The 22,629-nt window shown below is 48.4% G+C and overlaps 1 protein-coding gene across 4 annotated transcripts in view; it reads left to right on the top strand.

The window, feature by feature from the left end:
• The window catches only part of epb41l2 (erythrocyte membrane protein band 4.1 like 2), a 117,875-nt gene that overhangs the window by 83,395 nt on the left and 11,851 nt on the right, over positions 1-22,629 (top strand). Inside the window, exons 12-18 of one of the 4 annotated variants that reach the window (XM_080791595.1) lie at positions 335-432; positions 824-996; positions 2,576-2,670; positions 11,552-11,584; positions 13,473-13,643; positions 20,248-20,334; positions 20,805-21,719. In XM_080791595.1, coding sequence (XP_080647721.1) covers positions 335-432; positions 824-996; positions 2,576-2,670; positions 11,552-11,584; positions 13,473-13,643; positions 20,248-20,334; positions 20,805-21,719 — 1,572 coding nt within the window. Of the gene's footprint in view, positions 1-334; positions 433-823; positions 997-2,575; positions 2,671-11,551; positions 11,612-13,472; positions 13,644-20,247; positions 20,335-20,804; positions 21,720-22,629 lie in introns of all 4 variants that reach the window. The other 3 variants (XM_080791594.1, XM_080791596.1, XM_080791597.1) reach the window with 3 other exon arrangements.

The raw sequence follows: 22,629 nt of genomic DNA, 5'->3' as shown, positions 1-22,629 counted from the left end.
TTGCTAACGCGCATCGACACATGAGTGAGACACTGTGGCCGCGGCCATTTTGAACATGCGCGCGCATTCACTTCCAGTCTAAGCCCCGCCATTCACAGCTCTTGTCTGTATCTCAGAAAGGACATTGAGGGGGCCGTTTCTGGTGAATACAAGGGCTTTCAACGGGCCACACGCAGCAGTTTGTCATTGTTGTGACGCGCGGTTACGGATATTTGGCTCTTCGAAGTAAGCGCTACGCGCGATAAAACCTTGGCAGTATTATACGCTATATCGAGGGATTAATTAATGCTGGCGTGAGTTGAGTTTTAACACCTCCGGCGTTTCTTTCCAAAAGGCGGAGCAGTTTGAGAGCACCGTGGGATTCAAGCTGCCCAACCACCGGTCGGCCAAGAGGCTGTGGAAAGTGTGTGTGGAGAACCACAGCTTCTTCAGGTACGAGACACACACACACGCACGCACGCACACACACACACACACACTGTCTATCCCATTGGCTGGGTCTCACCGGTGTCTCTTGCGAAGGCCATGATGAGAGAGAGAGAGAAGGGAGAGGTTGCATTGTTGTGTCGTTTTGAGACCGTCCCGGTGCCTGAGGGAACGCAAACCGTCAACAACACAGCCGCACCCACACATGGAAGGGAGTAATGGAAGGGGGTGTGTGTGTGTGTGTGTGTGGGAGGAATTCACTTTAATATCCTGTAGAAAGACACACACACACACACACACACGAACACACACCTCTCTTGCACCTGGCAAATGTGGTTTTTATCTCCCTCCCTCTCTCCCTGTGTTGTTCTCCTGTGTCTCTCTCCCGTCCCGTCAGGTTGAACACCCCGGAGCCTCCCGCCAAGGCCCGCTTCCTGACGCTGGGCTCCAAGTTCCGCTACAGCGGGCGCACGCAGACGCAGACGCGCGTGGCGAGCTCCCTCATCGACCGGCCGGCGCCCAGCTTCCAGCGCACCTCGTCCAAACGCATCAGCCGCAGCCTGGACGGAGGTACACACACACACACACACACACACACACACTTATCCCATTCTTCTGACCTGAGATCAGATTCATTAAGAGGTTTCCACTGGGACAACACCACACTGGTCTGATTATATATAACCCATTCTGACCTGAGATCAGATTAAAAAATAAAAAAAAAAAAGTCAGTCGTTCTTCGATTTTTCAAAAAAATAGCAGAGCTACGAGCTCATAGCGCGCCACTCAGTGGTGCGCTATGAGCTTGTAGATCTGCTGTTTTTCAATATGCTAAAGCATGACGTGATGCTAACGCCAAAATGGGTTCCCGTTCAGAATTAGGGTTAAGGGAGGGATGAGTGGACTGCAAAGGGAATTGTGTCAGCTGGAGATGGATGGATGGAAAATGGACGCATGGTCTGATGGAACGGCTAGACATTCAGTCCTGGCCTAGACTATCCGGACGGCGTCCACATTTCATGCTCCCATGTTGTTCCCCAAATGCTTCTCTAATACACTTCACCATACCCTGTTATGTCTTGTATGAATATATTCTTACAGCGTGTTAAACTCAAATCTTTGCTTCTTGGGAAGTCCCTGGAACTACATATTGTCAGATGGGGGGGTCGGTCGGCGGCCAATTACATAATTATGATTCTGGGGGTCCTTGACATGAAATAGTTTTTAGCACCACTAACATAGGGTTTTTTTTCAGAAAACTGTCATGATTTAGAAGATTTCTTTTTTTCTTTTTTTTTCTCCGATGTTTAATAACCATGCACCTGAAAGGACAGGTTGTCCATGCTATGTAGAGCACCGCTAGGTCTAACTTACTGGTTTTCCATGCACATATTCCATGTTCCATAATATTCCATCCTCACGTGAGATTCACATTTAGTTTTCTGGGTCACCATAGCTTGTGTCTCTGTGATTGATTGGGTGGGAAAGTGGGAAAATATCCATAATAGTATGTGGGGACAGGTCATGATATGACCGCTCGCGTGTGTGCGTGTGTGTGTGTGCGTGTGCGTGTGTGAGGCATGGGGTCACGAACAGATACAGGAAATAGCATTGCGACATGTGTTTCCTGTCACAGAGATATAGACAGAAAAGTGAGAGTGAGAGAGGTGTAGCTTATAGCAGGGACACCCTAGGCTATGCAGCATTCAGTCAAGGACTGAAATAATAACATAGAAACCCCCCCCCCCGCCCTCCATAATGTCAATTTGTTGAATTGACGACGGTGCTTAGCACTGAAAGCACTTTTTCAAAAGGCCCCAATTTTCCCAGAGCCAATAATATTCTCTCGCTGCAGATTTAGTCTCTGCATGCAATGCATTTTTTTTTTTGTGCAACATTGACCCCTGCTGAGCTAAATATGCCACTATAGCACATTCCATGAATGGCTATTTAAAAATGTTTGCATCTGTGTCCTAAAAAAAACACTTATTTCCCTTTCATACCATAATTCGTTGCTGTTGGAAGGAAACCTCTTAACACCATTTTTGAAATGTTTGATTTTTTGTGTGTGTGTGTGTGTCTGTGTCTGTGTCTTTGTGTGTGTGTGTGTGTCTGTGTGTCTGTGTGTCTGTGTCTCTCTCGTCTCCAGCTCCGGCGATTAGCATAACCGACGTTGACTCTAGCCCGACCTCGGGGATCGTGAACGGACACGACCCCAACCTGGAGCTTCCATCTGACTCTAAGGTGAGTAGGATGGATGGATGGATGGATGGATGGAGTCACGGAGGAGCGTGAGAAAGAAAGGCAGACCTTTTGTCTCTCACGACGACGACTGCGGCCGGTGGCAACAATCCTGCGTTTTCGTCTAAAACTCCTGAGAGTTCCACAAATGTATAATCGAACGGAGGTGTCCATTCCATTACATTTGTGGAACTCTCTCAGAGTTACGGACGCATACATTAACGGACTTTTACTGTGTGTGTGTGTGTGTGTGTGTGTGTGTGTGTGTGTGTGTGTGTGGAGGGTGAGGTTGAACTGTACTGTACTGTAGAACCGGTTCTATTTAACGGTGTGTTTTTTACTGTCGCAGTGTGCTCTGTCGCTGGAGCAAGGTCCGCTGTTTTATATAATGTTGTTAATCAACGACACAAGGGCTTCGGCCTTGCCCCCCCCCCCCAATCTAGTGACCCCCCCCACCACCCCCCACCCGGAGTCGACGTTCATTTAGACGTCGTCGGCAGAAGAAAGAAGCCAGAAACGAAGACGGGACATAATCTCTCCGTTTTAACCGTTTTCCATTTCCCCACCACAGGTCTCGTATAGACGCCTAACGTGACCATAATGTTGTCTCCAGTAGGTGGACTTGCACGCGTTGATGCGCTGTGTGTGTGTGTGTGTGTGTGTGTGTGTGTGTGTGTGTCTGCTTCTGCGTGCGTGCGTGCACGCATGTGTGTGTGCATGTCCGCAACAAAGCATCAGTGTGTTTTGTTTTTCTACGACAAATTGTATTGCCCGTGACGAGGACGCTCGGCTCACACCGACCGGCTAATAGCTTGTCTGCCGCGGAGGCTACCATTGTTAGGGCATGATGTGTGTTTTCTTTTTATATTGGTATAAATGTGCGCGACTCTCTGTCAAGACTAAACGGTATAGTTGGCGGGGGGGGGAGGCTCCACTTCCGCTTTATATTTTTGCTGCTATTTTTGAATAGCTAAAGCATAACATAGTGCTAACACCAAAAGGGGTTCCCGCCCTAGAATGGGTTAACAGTGTTACATAAGCCCATATACTGTATATCCTGTGGTCTGCTGGCGTGACCGTGTCCACAATCAGCTAAACCGCTGTCAGCTGCTGGGACCGGCTGAAGGAACATTGACAAATTACTGGGCGACCGGCGCCAGTGGTGATGGGAAGCAACCTAACGTTTGCGTTTAGTCAATTATTGCTGTACACCGTGCACTCAATTTGCCGCACTCGACTAAAGGTATGAGGTGGTTGTAGTCGAGATTTACCATTTTCTTCCACCATTGTCGGGCCTCTACACCTCTGGTTCCAAAACAGTGGTTGGGTTGCGGAACTTTTTTTTTTTTACGGGCCTCTTTATTCATTTTGTTTCCTACATTGTGTTTAGAGTTACAATTCTATTTCAAAACATAAAAAAAAAAAAAAACATTCCCCCCCAAAAAAAGCTAACATTTTCATGAAACTTAATGAAAAACAGTAATTCCTTGAAGAAATCAACGGACAATCTAAGAAATTACCTAAATTGGAAAAACAAAAAATATTATTATATTTACTTTTTGTTTCCTTGTTGGTTATAAACAATAACTAAGTTATAGTTTAGTTGGTCTACTATGGTCTACTATTTCTCTTTTGGGTCACAGGCTTTAAAAACCGTTTGGGAAGCACCTCTCTACACTGCTTTGTACCTCCTGTTTGACCTCCCCTCTTGACTCCTCCACACTCCCGCTCTCACCTCCTAACCTCCCTAACCTCCTCCACCTCCCTGACCTCCTCCACCTCCTCTTCCTTCTCCTCTTCCTCTTCCTCCTCCTTCTTCTCCTCCTTCTCCTCCTCCTCCTTTTTCTCCTCCTTCTCCTCCTCCTCCTCCACCTCCTCTTCCTCCTCCTCCAACTCCACCTCTTCCTCCTCTTCCTCCTCCTCCAACTCCACCTCTTCCTCCTCCTTCTTCTCCTCCTTCTCCTCCTCCTCCTTTTTCTCCTCCTTCTCCTCCTCCTCCTCCACCTCCTCTTCCTCCTCCTCCAACTCCACCTCTTCCTCCTCCTCTTCCTCCTCCTCCAACTCCACCTCCTCCTCCTCCTCCACCTCTTCCTCCTCCTCCTCTTCCCACCTCCTCCTCCAACTCCTCCACCTCCTCCTTCTCCTCCTCCTCCACCTCCTCCTTCTCCTCCTCCTCCACCTCCTCTTCCTCCTCCTCCAACTCCACCTCTTCCTCCTCCTCCTCCTCTTCCTCCTCCTCCAACTCCACCTCTTCCTCCTCCTCCTCCTCCTCTTCCCACCTCCTCCTCCAACTCCTCCACCTCCTCCTTCTCCTCCTCCTCCACCTCCTCCTTCTCCTCCTCCTCCACCTCCTCCTTCTCCTCCTCCTCCACCTCTTCCTCCTCCGAGCACCGTGGACTTTAAACCTCCTCTGCTTTCTCTCCTTCCCAACAGTGGCACGCTCTCTCTAGTCTCCACCCTCACTGTGAACTCCCGAGTGTTCGCCTTAGCTGCCGAGAAGGGTGCAAATGGAACCAAAATGACTGTCGACGTCGAGCGAAAGTCAAACGAGCGTCGCGTGCGATTTTACAATCGAAGCATTTAGCAGACGCTCTCAATCGACACCACATGCGGTAATACACCAGATACATAGAAATAAGCCATATCAAGGATCTTGACCAAGCTATGAAGAAACCTAACATAACCGTCTTAACAGTTGAAATATCTATATAATGAAACTACGCACATATATACGCTATATATACTGACTATAGGGTGCTATATTTACATGAAAGGCTATCTAAAATTCCATAAATCGAGCCTCATGCATATACGCCTGCAAGGCTATAGGGCAAGTGCTATACGGGCTATAAGATGGAGTCTGAAGAGGTGGGTTTTCACTTCTTAAGACTATATACGGGGTTCTGCAGGTCCGATGCAAAATGCATGGCAGCGCTCCTCGGCTCAAAGGAGTCCGTCCGTTCGTTCGTTCTCCTGTGGACACGGCAGCACCTCCTCAGTCCTCGGTGGTCCGTCTGGTTCCATTTGCAACATTCCTGGAGTTCCAAACACTCCTGGTTTACCCGCTGTATACACTCTCCGATGTCCCATGGTGCACCCTCTGCCCGTTTTCACTTCACTCCGGTGGAACCATGTGGTGTGCTGTGTGCTCTTTCCTGCCCACTGACTAATGTTGTGACTCTCTCCCTCTCTCTCTCTCTCTCTCTCTCTGTGTCTCTGTGTGTGTCTCTCTCTCTCTGTGTGTCTCTTCTTTTCCCTCCTCGCACCACTCTTTCACGTTATTTTCCGCCTGTCACTCCCTCCCCCCCCCCCACCCCCCCCAACTCATACGAAACGATTTGCGAATGAACGCATGTGCACATTTTTCCTCCTCTTCCAATCGGTTTGACTCGCTGTGCTTCTTTCACCCTTTCACCCTGCTTTGTGTCACCGCGTTCCTCCTCCTCCTCCTCCTCTCTCCCCCCCCCCCAGCAGTCCATCTTCATGTTCCCTCTCTCCTTCTCGTCGTCGTCCTCCCTCTCCTCCATCCCTCCCTCCCACCTCGACTCGGTGTCGGAGCTCGACCGCATGCTGTCCGACATCTCGGAGGACGAGGACGCCGTCGACGGCGGCGGCCTCCTCTCCTCCTCCTCCGCCGCGCGCCTCTCGGACTCCCCCCTCTCGGACCACCACCACCACCACACCCCCCACGATCTCGCGCTCGATTCCCCGCCTCCTCCGCCCCTCCTCCCGGTGGCGGAGGAGGAGGAGCTGAATTGCGAGGGGGGCGGCGTAGTAGCCATGGCACTAGCGTCGTCGCCGGGCATCGGGCGGAGCTGGCGCCTCCCGCTGAGGGCTGTGGTCGAGTGCGCGTCGCTCGCGCTGCGTTTCCTGTGCCTGGTGGCGGCGGTGGCCGCTAACGCGCCGTCGCGGGCTCTGACTAGCATGAGCCTCTTCGCGCAGCTCGCCGCCGTCCCGACGTCGGTGGTGGTGGCGTCTAAGCCGGCGTCCGCCGCGGTTAAAACGTCGACATTCGGCGAACGCGCATTTAGTCCGTTTAGACCGTTTAGTCTACGTGTGTTTTTCGCCTCTTGGGCCTCAAAGTTCCCCGTCCTCCTCCGCTCCTTGGTCTCCTCCTCCTCCACCTCTTCTATCCCTCCTCGTCCCTCCCTCTCTCCTCCTCCTGTCTCCTCCTCCTCCTCCCCTTCGCTCCGCCTCCGCGGCCGCCTGCCCTCTCCCGCGCTCGCCCTCCGGCGCCTCTGCCCGGCGGCGCACGCCTACCTGAGCAGCCCGGGCCCTCTGCTCCTGCCCTCGCTCCTGGCCCTCTTCCTGCTGGCCGTCATGCTGACGGCCGCCGCCAGCCGCTCCGCGGGCCTGGCGCTGCTCCTGGCCACGCCCCTCGGCCTGACCCTGGGCTTCGTGGAGAGCATGTCGGCGAGCGCCAAGCGGCGGGCGGCGCTGGCGCCGCCACCCTCCGCCATGAGGCTGTGCGGCGGCACAGTTAGCGTTCACGCTAACGTTAGCGTTCACGCCGCGGCCGCCGCCGAGGAGTCGCCTCCGCTCACGCCCGCGCGGCGCACGCCGCCTCCGCTCCAGCGGCGCTGCGGCGGCGGCCATAACGCCGGCGTGGCCTGGACGCTGCTGGAGCTGTGCGATCCCGCCGCGTAGGACACGCACACCTTGTCCTCGTTATAGAGACCCGGCCCCTGTTCATGTATCTCGTTTTTTGGTCCGTGTCTGCGCGCACTTCCTGTTTTCTTTTCTGCATCCCTCCTCCTCCTCCTCCTCCTCCTCGCGATCCCCCTTATTAACCCTTTCCTTTCACCATCCCGGCTTCCCATGATTCCCACCAGTTACGGTAATCTTTGTATATATTATATACAGTATATATATATAGAGAGAGAGAGAGAGAGAGAGAGAGAGAGAAGATAGAATTTTGAATAGTTAATTAATCTTAGATTGACTTTAAAAACAATCTACAGCAGGGAAAGAGAGTGTTATGGAATCATTATCAAAGAGGAAATATAGATTGATGATACAAATAGAGAGAGAGAGAGAGACTATACTGTATTATGTAATGCAATATCTGATGACAGTAAATGGATATATGTGAAAGATCACTATAGCGCTGCTAGTGGATGGACGTAGAGTGTATACGTCTGGATGAAGAGACTGTGATACGGAGATATCGGGTTCCACGATAATAAATGAGAAACGTTATACAGTGCGTATAGGTAGAGTAAAATAATCCAGAATAGTGTACAATAGTGCTTCTTATTTTTTTTTATTTTTTTTTAAAAGGCAAGATGTGGTACTGTATCTCCATAGGGAAACGCGCAAAGGCCTGTGTGTAGAAGAGAAAAGACATTAATGGAAAACAAAAAAATGTAATCGTCATCGCTGTGAATAAATCTCCACGCGTGGATCGAGCAGGTGTGTCGGGTTATATCGTCGCGGTCCAGAAGAAACCTTGCGTCTCCAATATTTCAGCTTTTTATATTGTTTCATAAGTCAACGGCCTATTTTGTAAGGGGGGGGGGGTGTTGTGAGCTTGTAGATAGCTATTTTTTTTTAAGATTTAGAATTGTTCTTGAAGCCTTTCACCTGCTGTGTATAATGACGTGGTCAAAACATGGACAAACATGGACGTTGGAAGTCATGTCCATGGCTTTTATATTTTATATTGAATGAAGCCAATGAAAAGTCTTAAGAAGAGCACGTGTGACTAAATAAGAACTACATTGACTGGATCCATTGGAACATAGTTTATTCATATATATGTTTTTTTTTCCTGAAAGAGTGACGGTTTTGGACACGCAAGGTTTACGCCCGACAGCGGCAAAATTCTGTATCCAAACGAGGCAACTAATCAGCCCTTATTGTCCACACCTGCCTTGCTGGTATGTGGCATGTGACTACCGTGGACTCTATAAGGAGACATGCTGCTAATGTATAGCTGCTAATAATATAGCTTGTGAAGGTGCATCTTCTTTTTTAGTTATTAGTGTTCTATTTGAGACCTCGACAGTTTGTATTCACCAAATACCAGGCGATTGAGGCCGTCGCTACAATCGCCATTTTATGCCCAAACTGCCACTCAATGCACTTTGCTTTGCCTTGGTCACATAGATGGAAATGGAATGATTACTCTGAATGCTTATAGTGCTAGAATATATAGGAAACATAACTGTAAATAGATAGTATGCCTATACTAACTGCAGGTGCAAGTTTTATGCCAGTTTATGATGTGGAAAAAAGGTGTTACACGTACCGTCCGTCCCCCTCGCCCTCCCCCCCCCCCCCCCCCCATCGTATATCTAAAGGTAATCATCTTTGCTTTGACTAGAAGTCACTTCTTTTAAGAAAATAACCAAATGATAAGACTTTTTTTTTTTAATGTAAAACAAAACACAAAACACTAAAAGTGAGGAAAAAAAAACCCAAAAAGGAACTAGCCGTGTGTTGTTTGGAAGGGGCTACGTGGTGTTGAACACCGAAGAGTAGGAAGTTGTCCCATGTCACGAATGTCTCCTGCTGCAGAGTGTCCCATAATGCTTCACTCCTCTTGGCGGCCCCCGGGGCGGGGTATAGTAGGCTTGCAGCGTTCACGACGTCACTAGCTATAGCGCCGGCGGGCGGGGAGAGAAATAACTACATTTCCCATGATCCCATTTCACCTTTTTCTTTCTCCACCCCCCCGCCCTCCTCAACCCAAACCCCCAACCATCCATATTGTCACGTCCATTATTGTCGTGACGTCACGTCACGGCCTTGTCCTCGCAGGTGGAGGAGGACGGGGAGTTGAGCCTCGGCGATGCGGAGGTCATACTGAGTCAGGTCTGTGAGGGGCCTCTGTCTCCTTTCTCTTCTTCTTATTATCACCCAAAGCATGCTTTTCAAACTCTTTCTCGCCCCGGAGAAAGAAATGCGGGGGGGGGGAGTTGTTCTCATGTATAGCTGAAAGGTGGATTTAAGTGTTAACCCCAATCAATGAGTCGGGAGTCTCGGGACCCATTTTATGGGTCGTAACTAAATATATATATATATATATATATTTTTTTTTAAATATATATTTTATATTAAAGTAAAAAAAGAGAAAATATACTCAATGCATTTTAACTCTACCACTCAATTGGTAATATTCTAGGTTATTATTCTTGCATATACAGTATGTTCATATGCTATATAGCTATATGGTTTTCTCTTGCAAAGCAAAAACGTTGTCTGGTAAATTGGGGGGTTATTTCAATTCAGGAAACGAGGAAAAGTTGGAAAGGTTCGAATGCCGACGTGCAACACGGTTGCGCCCTGTGGTGTGTTCCTGTCCACGCGTCGCTCTGCGGCGTTGGGGAGTAAAGTGTGCTTTGTGTGTCTCCCTCTCCTCCTCCCCCGATGTCATGCCGACAGTCGCATGTGGAGCCACAGAGCCCGCCCTCTCCCCTCTCCCTATTGGTCCGTCAGTCACTTTGAGTCGCTCTTGTTGGTTGGTTCGGTTGTCACTCGCTATGGGTTTGGTTTCTGTAGAATATAGGGTGAGGTTGCCCTTAGGCTCTCTTTAAAGAAATCAATAGGTTCTATATCTTTTTTTTTTAACTATTCTAAGACGTCATATCACCACCCGCACACGGTAGAAATCTGTCGTCTGTTTGTAACTCTGCGAGTGTACAAATGCAATGTACTGTACACTCTCGGAGTTAAATCAACAACGAGGAGATTTTTACGTGACGTAAAAAAAAAAAAAAGTTTGGGTCAATTTCAATTTCACCCCCCCAAAAAAAAACCTGAACTGTAAAATTAGATTTTTCTGTGGTCTCTGTGGGGGGGGGGGGGGGGTTTCTGGCTCAAACAAGTGCTCTGATTGGCCTGTGGACTGTGATGTTACGAGTCCACAAATCCCACATGACACAGGAATTTGCCATCTGCCTGTTTTCATTGCGGCTCAAAATAAAGGCACAGAGAAAACCATCCAGAAACCACAGAAAATCCACTGTTCAGGTCATGGAAAAAACAACACGCAAAAAATAAATGTATTGGAGCATTTAAAGGCATTGTGGGGCTCCTATATAGTCCTATATAGCCGACCTATACTGCGAAACAGAACGTTGTAGCTCAAAGGGCAATGTCACCCTCCCTGCACCGTCTTCAAGGTGATCAGCTTTTGGCCCCAGTGTGTTCTGCTGCTGGCTGCTGTCTCTCAGGTTCAACTTTGTGTTTTGCGGTCGCTTTTACTTCACCTGGGGCTTTCACTGAAGGCATGTCCATGTGTTTGTATATGTGTGTGTTTGTATTGTGATGACTTGACGTGTGTGCGTGCGTGCGTGTGTGTGTGTGTGTGTGTGTGGTGACGACGACGAGCGAGGGAGTATTTTAGTTTTCATGTGTGTGTAGCTTTTTGGACTCATTCTTCCACTCCGCCACAGCTGGGAGTTTGAGCCTCGTTATCACCCCCCCCCCCCCCCACACACACACACACACCTGCTTCTAATGATTTTTATTTTGTTTACCTGTGTTATTCTCGTATATGTTTATCCCGTGTATTCTTTTTTTTTTTTTCTCCATTTGAGATATTTCATCCATTTAGTTTCAATTCTCTTTTAATGATTATCTATTTCCAATGTATTATTGGTTTTCTTTTCTTTTCTTTTATATATTTTATAAATATATTTACATCATTGCCCTAGATTTTAGTTTTCATTTTTGAGCGGCGCTATAGCCTCCAATGCCCAGCTTTAGAGACTAATTGATTTTGACCATTAGAGCGCCCCTCAAGTGTGATTTTTATTCATTTATTTATTTTCTCCATTTATTTTTGTGCTGTGTGTGTGTGTGCGTGTGTGTGTGTGCGTGTGTGTGTGTGTGTGTGTGTGTGTGTGTGCGTGTGTGTGTGTGTGTCTGCCCTTCACAGAGTCCAGGGAGAGTGCGCGGGGACAATATTTATGTGAGGCACAGTAATTTAATGTTGGAGGTTGGTACTGGCGCCACACGATGGGCCCACAAAAAAAGCAAAGAAAAAAAAAAAACTCTTACATCTTCTTCTGTACTCTGGCGCCATCTACCGGCCACAATCAGAAACTACAGCTTGCTGTGTTTGTTATTACAAGGCTAGCTTTTTGCCTTTAATTACGGCACTCTCCGGCTCTGCGTGTGTGTGTGTGTGTGTGCCGTGCATGCAGTCGTGCACGTGTGTTTTTTTTTTTCACAAGCCTGACTCATTACACGCACGTGGTTTGTGCACGTCTGCTGTGCGCTTGAGAACCCCCCGTGCCGATCTACAAGCCCGCGGCGCGGTGGTGCTGCTATGCGGACGGTGCTCGATGTGAGCTTGCAGATCGACTATTGTCGGTTTAAATAAACGTGTAAAAAGCCAGGCCTTCGTTTATGTGGGCTCGATTCAATTCACTGTCGGGATCAATCAATTCCGCTAAATTGATAAATGTTTATTGTATTTATTTATTTTCGCCCGAGTTCAAATACATTGCTGAAGAAACCGGATGAGACGAGTTTCTACATGAATTGAATCAGCCTTGATATGTAATTATGTATGTGTGTGTGTGTGTGTGTGTGTGTGTGTGTGTGTGTGTGTGTGTGTGTGTGTGCCTGTGTATGCGTGTATCAATGGATTCTACATTTGCATGCTCTGCATGTTGAGTGCTGTTATTTTCATGTTTTTTCTGGGTTTTTTTTTGCAAAGCGGCTGACCTTGTTCTCCTCGGTCAGCGGTCGGCTGTGACTGTTCTAATAATTTGCCCAGGGAGCTCCTCCCTCCTCCTCCTCTTCTCGACTAACCGCCCACTAATCCTTGCCTCGTCTATAACGCCCATATATGGACCTTTCTTCCTGTACTCTGGGCAATGGGCTGAGATTTGGCTATACCGCCGGTGTTGAGTGACGACACTTTTTTTTTTGAATGACACTAAACCAGCAAACAGCTCCTATACTCACCGAACCATGGGGACTGATATTGATGCTCGTGCGTGTGCGTGTGTGTGTGTGTGTGTGCGTGTGCATGTGTGTGCGTGCGTGCGTGTGATTACCATCACTGTCAGTCCCTTGTTGTGAGGTCTTACCCTAATGTTCTGCCTCACACACACACACACACAAACACACCCCAAACAAGATGCATACGCTCTGTCTCACTGTAGCCTGCACATACACACACACACACACACACACACACAGACACACACACACAAATACAGAGTTCTCTGTGTTGTTTACACATTTGAACTTCATGCAAACCCCTTTCACATAATCACATGTTATTGAGCTAATACATGAAATACAAGTCGAGCTTCGGTGAGACTTGGCAGCCATCTTGTTTTTTTCCTCCCGATTGACAGACTAATGTTCCTGTTGAACCCCAATCTGTCCCCGACCCCCCCCCCCCACAACCCCTCCCCCCCCCCTCTCTCTCTCTCTCTCTCTCTCTCTCTCTCTCTCTCTCTCTCTCTCTCTCTCTCTCTCTCTCTCATCCAAATCCCTCTTGTTAACTCCTCTTTTTTTTCTTTTACCTCCCCATCCTCCTGCTTATCATCCACACCTCCACCTCTCTCTCTCTATCCCTCCATTCTTCACCTCCTCTTCATCCCGCTGTTCCGCGGCTCCTCCTCTCTAACCTTCCTCTCTCCCTGTGCGCTCCATTCCGCTCTCCTCCTCCTCCTCTCTCCCATGCCCTCGTCCATCTCTAATCTCCGTCCCAACCTTCCCCTCTCACCATGTTTCATTTCTTTTTCCATTCCTCCCTCTATCATTCACCTCCCCTCTCTCCCTCCTCCTCCCCCTCCTCCTCCTCCTCCTCCTCCTCCCCCTCCTCCTCCTCCCATCAGGACCATGATAAGACCCAAGACGAGGTGCTGAAACACCAGGCTAGCATTAGCCAGCTAAAGCGCTCCTTTATGGAGGCGCCGCCTCCCTCCCCTCCTCAGCCCAACCAGTGGGAGAAACGCCTCACCTCCTCCCCCGCCGCCACGCTGCGCGTCCAACAGCAACCGCACGCGGTACGTCTTCGTCTCTGGGTGTGTCTTGTGTGTGCGTGCGTGTGTGTGTGGGAAGTCCACTTTGTACCTGTTTTTTTTTGGGAATGTCGCCAAAGAATAGCGGATTATGCTAGCGTATGCTAGCGTACGACACAACCGTTGTACAAGAAAAGTATCAAATAAGGCTTCAAGGGGGCATGCAAACTATAGCCATGTCCTGATACTGTGTCGGGAAAGTATCGGTCTCGGCCCCTTTTCGTGTCATGTGTCGGCTCATATCGGTGTCGACAAACATGCCAGTCTAATTACCACCGATCCGACACAGCTGGGGTAAGGCTGGTTGACACGAATACTGGACAACTCACCCGGTGCTTGCCCGTTTTTAGCATTGATTTTCCAATATGAATTGGGCGTCCCAGAGATAGAAATGCCATTAAAATGGGGGTCCGTTAGACTAATGCATGTCAAACTGGGGGTCCTTGAAATGAAACAGGTTGAGAATCTCTGCTAGAGCCGTAAAAATCTTCTCTTATGGGGGTCCGCGGGCTCATCAGTGTCAATTTGCGGGTCCTTGACAAGGAAAGAGTTTGGGAACCGGCTGGCCTAAACTTACTCAATGGTTTAAAAAGGGGCGCTACTTCACCCAAAGATGACATGATGCAACACATTAATCTCTCATGCACTCCGGGGGCCTTTAAACAGCCTTGCATAACTTGTTTTCTAGTTGTGGTCATTGTTTGATGCTTTCTATTTTTTTTTTTTTTTTCTATTAAGCACAACGGTTGCTTGAATAGGGCATCAAATGACGTGATATTTGCAACAAGAGGTATGCATGGCAGGGCTACTGGCTGGCACTGAACCCAACAGGACAATAGTTTGATTTATTTGTGCATTTGTTTGAATTCACACACACACACACACACACATAGCTGGGCCTGAAAGCACAGATTGTCTTCCTGTGGTCCACTCTTAAAACCAATACATAATATAAAATAAAACATACATTTGAAAACCAAAACGAGCATTAAACTTTACACAATTTTAAGAGAAAACCGTACAGTATACGACTATACGTTAAACTATAGTACTGTACTGTATTGAAAGTGAAGTGAAGTGAAGTGAAAACATGCCAGTGTTTGCAAATCTGCACATTTGAGAACTTTACAGTCGGCAACAAATGGCAAAACCTAAGACACAACTCTCTGTGCGTGCGTGTGCGTGTGTGTGTGTGTGTGTGTGTGTGTGTGTGTGTGTGTGTGTGTGTGTGTGTGTGTGTGTGTGTGTGTGAGTGTGAAAGCGCACACTGAGCAGAATCCCCATCCGATAGCATCACCACGGTCAGTCATAACCAGGCTTGGCCTGGTTGTCGTTCGGCAAGTTGCCACCTGCTTTTGTAGTGTGGCGTTGTACAGTAGACACATTCTCCCTTCCTTCCTTCCTCCCTTCCTTCTTGCTCTCTCCTCTCTCCCACTCTCCTTTCATGTGCTGTAATGCGGCGCGTCGAAGAGTACAATGAACACGCTTCATGTCTCTGGGTTTCTAAGCCTGTGGCAGTCTGTCTCGTTTCAGCTTTGCCGAAAAACCGCCTGTCGGTGACTCGAGTGTCTTCCTGTGTGGCTTTCTCTTCTTCTCGCAGCTGACTAAACAAGGCTGTGCCTTTTTTCCTTTTTTTCTTTTTTTTTAAAGTTTAAAAGTTTAGTTCGAGCAGAGAAACCCTGACCGGGGAGGATTATTATTTAAGGACAAGAGAGTGTTGTTGTCAGAGAGTCTTCCAGCCAGAGAGGGGGCATGTCAAGTTGCACTCGAGTTCAAAGCCCCACAACTCGGGCTCCAGAGATGACGGCATCCGTTTCATGTTTATCCTTTTCTAGCTCGACATGCTTGACACACTTCCCAGTTGTCTTGAACTCCTCTTGTGGTTGTAACAACCGTCATGCATGCTCTTGTTTTCTGTGGCCCACTGTGCATCCCTGTGTCCGTTGCCTTCGGCAAACGTGGGGTGCTGCGTTTTCTAATTCCTTCGCTCTCGCTTGAGTCTGCGGTGCTCTTGTTACTGCAGGTCTTAAGTCGTGTAGCTAAGCTGAGCGAGTTGGTATGCTCAGTAATTCAGTGACAACACTGCTCGCTCCGTTGGGTGTCGTCATGCGTCGTCATGTCACCTGTTCCTTCAGGTGTGTGAAGTGAGCCAACCAACACCAAACTTCCTGTCGCACAATGCTTTTCCTCCTTTCAGCTCAACATGAGTTCTGTTCTGATTGGCTCTGCTTTTTTACTCTTTAACTATTATATATTATATATATTAACATATATAATATACTATAGGCTACTATAGTATATTTGAGCTACAGTATATATACTTTCAGTAATAAATACATTAAAAAAAACACTCAACTGTCTGTAATGTAGCCTTTAACGATTTCACCATGGGGTGCCCTATTTTGGGCATGTTATAGGCGAAACGTTTCTAAATGTGTTCTAAGCTATTTTCTTTGTTATAAACATAAAGGCTAGGGGTTAAGTTGTAACAACCATGAAAAGACAAAAACACTTGTGCCATATCATGATATGATATCCGATATAATATCGCTACAGTATATTGCCCAGCCTTAATGCCTATGTTTTAAATGACTATTTTACGTAGCGATTTCAGTTGACTGCTTCTCTTTTTCCTCCTGCGTGCTTATAATGTTGTGTTGTTGTACATTTGTGTCTGTGTGTGTGTTGCTGCTGTAGAGCCTCGAAGAGGAGATAGCCTCAATTCTTTTCAGTACAATTTCTGGTACTGGCTTCTCTTGTTCCGCCGCTGTGGCTGCATGCAGAATCTCTGAACCGCCACTCGCCGCTATCTCTGCACGTTCTCCCGCTACTGCTGCTACCGATGCTTTAGCTACCAATGCTACTACTGCTACTGCTACAGCTGCCGATGCTACAGCTACCGATGCTACTACTGCTGTAGATACTGCTACTGCTACAGCTTCCGATGCTACAGCAACCGATGCTACAGCTACCGATGCTACTACTGCTGTAGATGATACCGCTGCTGCAGATGCTACTGCTACCCATTCTGCTACTACTGCTGTAGATGCTGCTACAGCTACCGATGCTACTGCTACCGATGCTACTGCTACCGATGCTACAGCTACCGATGCTACTACTGCTGTAGATGCTGCTGCTGCTACAGCTACCGATGCTACAGCTACCGATGCTACTACTGCTGTAGATACTGCTACAGCTACCGATGCTAGCTCTACCGATGCTACTACTGCTACCCATTCTGCTACTACTGCTGTAGATGCTGCTACAGCTACCGATGCTACTGCTACCGATGCTACAGCTACCGATGCTACTACTGCTGTAGATACTGCTGCTGCTACAGCTACCGATGCTACAGCTACCGATGCTACGGCTACTGCTGCTACCGCTGCTACAGCTACCGATGCTACAGCTACCGATGCTACGGCTACTGCTGCTACCGCTGCTACAGCTACCGATGCTACAGCTACCGATGCTACTGCTACCGATGCTACTACTGCTGTAGATGATGCCGCTGCTGCAGATGCTACTGCTACCCATTCTGCTACCGGTGCTACTGCAGAGTCTACTACTACTGCTGCAGACAGTGCTACTGCTACTACAACAGATACTACTACTACTATTACATACACTACAACTGATACAGATACAACAGATACTGCAACTACTATTACATATACAACTGATGCAGATACTACTACATATACTGCTACTGCTACAGATCCTACTACTACTACAACTGATGCAGATACTACTACATATACTGCTACTGCTACAGATCCTACTACTACTACTACTACTACAACTGATGCAGATACTACTACATATACTGCTACTGCTACAGATCCTACTACTACTACTACTACTGATGCAGATACTACTACATATACTGCTACTGCTACAGATCCTACTACTACTACTACTACTACTACAACTGATGCAGATACTACTACATATACTGCTACTGCTACAGATCCTACTACTACTACTACTACTACAACTGATGCAGATACTACAGACACCGCTACTGCTACTACCATAGCGGATGCCGCTGCTCCTGCCGCCGCCTGCAGCACTGCCGCAGAGCCGCTATGCGACGCTATTCCCTCAACGACTCCGCTGTCTGCCACTGAGGTGCCTTATATACGTGTTATAGGGAAGCGGGCGCTGGGCCCGGTTTACATTGAAATAGGGGTGTAACGATACATTTTAACAGTAGCCTACTACGATGCGCATCACAATACATGGTTGACGATGCAATAAAAAAATGTTGACGATTGGTTCAATCATGGCGTTACGGTTCCATGATTTTAAATCGCTACAGTAACTATTTAGCGAAGAAATTAAATCTGTGTGAAACATGTGGATACTGTCCGCATGTATGAATATGGATATAAATAAGTAAGCACAGTGATTCTCATGTAAATACATTGGACATCACATTATGTACAAACCTGTACCTTGACATGAACACAGAGGATACACACATTTATCAATAGATCAAGTGTAGCAATATTGAATGGGAAAGTAATTAAACCCCTCTTTTTTCTTCTTAAAGGAGCATTCAGTGATTTGGGTGAATTTGTAAAAACCCCGGTCTGCCCCGTTAACAAGATGTGCACATGCAGGCACTACAGTGGGGGGGGGGGGGGGGGGGCACGCGACAGGCCAACAGCACACACACCAAGGCCCGCCCCCGCTCAATCATGATTGGCAGAAGGCCCCTCTCGATCCTGATTGGATGAAGGCTGCGCCACCTAGCCAAAAACGAAACCTACCGTTGTTGGGTTTTTTTTTACCCCAGGGGTTAACTGGGGACAGGAACGAACTCCTTATATGGTCAGCACACTCTATAGTAGGGAGGATTATCACATCAAAACAAAATAAGTGTTATTTGAATCAAGTGAAATCACTGAACATACCTTTAAAATTGCTAAATACAATGCACAAGTGCAAAGCATTGACTCAATCGATTACTTGCATTGCCTTGCAAATCGATTTAGTTTTTCTCGAAACGGTTACGATATCGTTACACCCCTATAGAAATCAGCCATAGTGACGTTTAAAACATTACACGACTCCTCCCATGGCAACACAATAATGAACTGATTGACAGTCAATCCAGTATGGGCAGTTATTTTCTCCCCTAAAATTTAGCAAATTGCAAAAACGAAAACAAAAAAGGTTTCATGGAAAGTAAAACTGGCTCCAACTCTTAATAGTAGTAATGCTTCCAAGATTATAACGACTCCTAATAATGCCTGTTTTGCTGGACTGACTATAAAACCTCCATGGATCCCCCAGACCCGTTTCAATCCATTTCAATAAGCTCCTGTCTTTGAACGCATCGTGGCATCTCTCACCACCATCACCACCAACCCTCAAGCCCAACTCATCACACCTGTAAGAATGGCTATGCTAAAACCGTCCGCGTGTGTACAAAAGCAAGGAAGCAACAAAATAATTTGATTCCCGTATGAGCGTTCAAATGAAATGTAACTCGGGTTATATCAAGTTTAGTTTTCAGACGATATCATCTCATCCCAATCACCATGGAGAAGAAAGGTGTTTTTTTTTTTTTTTTTCTGCAAATGGTCTTTTGCAGAAAATCTATGAGGTGATTTGGACTGCCCTTTTGGAGTGCCCTCGGAAACGACAAATGACCGACATGACGGTCTGTCTGCTTGACAGACGAAATACTTTGAACCGGTTACCGCATGTTGTTTTTCCGACTATTTCCAAGCATTCCGACTTATTTCCCATAATTATCTACAGAGCTGAAAAGGAAATGATTTGACTATATATAGCGCGTTTAATCTGTGATGAGATGCGGCTGGCCGCTGAACACTGCGGCCGCCACGTTGTCCCTGCTACTCCAACTCCACCCTCCACTCTCCTCACCCACCTGTCTCTCGTTGCTTAATCAATACTTGGCCGTGAGTTCCGCCCGTTTCCACCAAGTATATAAATCATGGCGTGCCGCTGGACTGGAACCTGTGCTCCGTATATACGAAGCAAAAAAAGTATATAATAACTCAATGTTTGCATGAGACTACAGTATAGACTGGAGGGTATGCGCATGCACACGCAGCAGAACGAGTGGCAAAGTGAATTCAATGTTTGTTTTAACCCATTCTGACCTGAGATCAGATTCTATGAAATGTCTTCTATACATCCTGACAGTTTTCTGGAAAAAAAAAGCCATTTTTCTATGTCAGTCGTTCTTCGACTTTAAAAAAATAGCAGACCTATACAAGTTCGTAGCGCTGCCGCGCGCTTGTAGATCTGCTATTTTTTCAAAAGCTAAAGCATAACGTAATGCTATCACCAAAATAGCTTCCATAACTTCCGGGTATGATGATGATGTCACGCGCATACCCTCGAATAAAGAGCCGGTCTCTCCATCATCTCTCCCCCCCCCCCCCCCCTGCTAACCCTCCCCTCACTGTGCTACGTTAACTAGCGTCAGAGACCAGGTGCGTGGTCGCTGACTCTAGGCTTTCGAGGGCAACAAATGATTGCATGTGTTTTCCGAGAGCAGCCCCGAGTCGATTTGACAAGTTTTGTCGTCGTTAACGTCTTTGTCACACAGGTGAGTCCGCCCCGCCGGCTGGAACAAGCCACCGCCGCCGGCTCCGACGACAGTATGCCCTCCTCTGACACCAAAGAACCCGCAAAGGTGGTCCACCCTATAGCTGTCGTCCCTGTCACTCCATCCGTCCGTCCGCCTGTCTCTCTCTAAGACATACCATTATCTTTTTGGCTTCTTTTCATTCGATGTCCTGAATTCATTTGATACTCGGCAACCTCAACTCATTTGTCATTTCATTTCAGCTCCTGTTGAACTGCCAGCCACCCATCCATACGCGCTCTCTCTCTCTCTGTCTCTCTCTCTCTGTCTCTCTCTGTCTCTCTCTCTCTCTCTCTCTCTCTCTCATCATGTCTCATAATCTTTTATTTTGCAGTATCTGTCGCTTGTTTTAACTTTTTTTTATGTTCTGTGGTCACGTTACACTTTTCTTTTGTTTTTGTCTCCACACGTGTGTCGTGTACGTCTCGCTGTTTGTGTGTGTGTCCGTGTTTGTGTGTGTGTGTGTGTGTGTGTGTGTGTGTCCGTGTTTGTGTGTGTGTGTGTGTGTGTGTGAACAGACGACTGAGGTCGAAATAGAGGAGACTGTTGTCATCCAGGAAGTTTCCAAGGCAAGCAAACCATCCGTCGTCGTCACGATCATCGAAAGCCCCGACCTTGCCTCCAGCTCCGCCCCTGACTCCGCCCCTGACCCTGCCCCTGACCCCGCCCCTGAGGAGCAGGCGGTGAAGTCCGCCGAGGAGGAGGAGTTGCGGGAAGAAGAGGAGGCGGCGGCCGAGGCCCCCCCGAACGTCGTCGGCGCGCTCTCGTCCGAGAGCGAGAGTGACGAAGAGGCCGAGTACCGCCCCAACGTCTCTGTGACCCTCACTCACCCGCCGCGCATCCCAGAAGAGAGGGAGGAGGAGGAGAAGGTGGAGGAGGTGGAGAACTCGCTCGCGTCTCAAGAGGCCCCTCCTCCTTGCCTTCCCGTCGTGGAGGAGGAGGAGCGGGAGGCGGAGCGGGAGGCGGAGCCGTCTACGCCAGAAGCAGCCGCTCCTCCTCCTCCACCCCCCGCGGAGGAGGAGGAGTCTCGGGAAACGGCGGCTCCGGTGGAAGAGGTTGAGGCCGAAGAGAACGGACGGAAGGAGGAGGAGGAGGAGGAGGAGCGTCACGGGAACGTCCTGGAGGAGGCGGCCGGGGAGGTGGTAGAGGAGGTGCTGGCCAGAGCGCTGGCCCAGGAGGAGCAGAGGACGACGACAGAGGAGGAGAGCACCGAAGACCCCATGGTGACGCCCGCCGAGTCCCCGCCGCCCCCCAACGGCCACCACGCCCTGCCCGGCGAGGAGGGAGCAGCGGCCGGATTTGTTGCTGCTGCCTCCTTGGCCGAGGAAGAGGAGGAGGAGGAGGAAGAGGAGGAGGAGGAGGGGCCCAGGGTGAACGGAGAGGCCTCGTTGGCCGAGCAGCCGCCCCGCCCACAGGTTATTTGTTGCTCTGAGGTAATGGGCTCCGTGCACCCAGAAATAACTCTTCCTACTTCCGGGGGCCGCTTCACCGCTATGCGTCCTTCACAGGTGTTTACTGGTCGATGCTACTAATTAAGGCTCTCTTCCGTTTAGTGTTCCGGTGGTTCTCAAACGTCTCGACGTCGAGTATCCACCACAACTCTGAGAGTGTACGAATGGAACCACATGTTTTCTACACTCTCAGAGTTACACACACCCGTTGCGGGGCCATTTTGTAAAAAACCCACTTTGAGACCCCACTGGTGTAGCAAGAGTGTCTCCAGTGGGCCACAATAGCGGCACCCTGACTCTTGTTTGACCAGAATTTTGAACAGAGCCTTGATTATTATCATGGGGTATATAGAGCCTGTGAAGGAAGTATAGGGAAGGGGGGGGCCCCCCCAAGTTCTTTTCCAAAATGGCGTGTGTGTGCATAGAGCCCATTCCTGCTGCCCCGGGCCAGTTGCAGAGAGCTTCGCTGCAGGGCTTTGGGTCTGCCGACTGTAGACACGCCTACTTCCCCCCCCCCTTCCTGCCCTATCACGGCGTCAGGTCCCCCCCCCCCCCCACTCCGTCACCCTGAAAACCTTGTTCGTCCATGTATAGAGAAGACCTCGTATCTCTTAAACCATTTTGGGGCGGGAACCCCTTTTTGGTGTTTTAACTATAAGCATTATGTTGGCTTGTAGGTCTGCTTTTTATATATATCGTGAAAATGTGGCACAAATCTTTGAATATATATTCTTTCAGAATACAATCAATGTTGATGTCGGGCTCAAATGTGTTAAACTAAGACAGGGTTCACAGTTCTCTGTCAATAGTGGAGGTTTTTTCCACATAATTATGAGTAAAAAAAAAAAAGCAAGGCTTTTGCACACCTACAAAGCGACAGATAGGAGAGGGA

This window comes from Protomyctophum bolini, assembly GCF_963924005.1.
Source record: "Protomyctophum bolini genome assembly, chromosome: 19".
NCBI classification, from domain to species: Eukaryota; Metazoa; Chordata; class Actinopteri; order Myctophiformes; family Myctophidae; genus Protomyctophum; species Protomyctophum bolini.
This window is presented reverse-complemented; position numbering and strand designations above follow the sequence as displayed.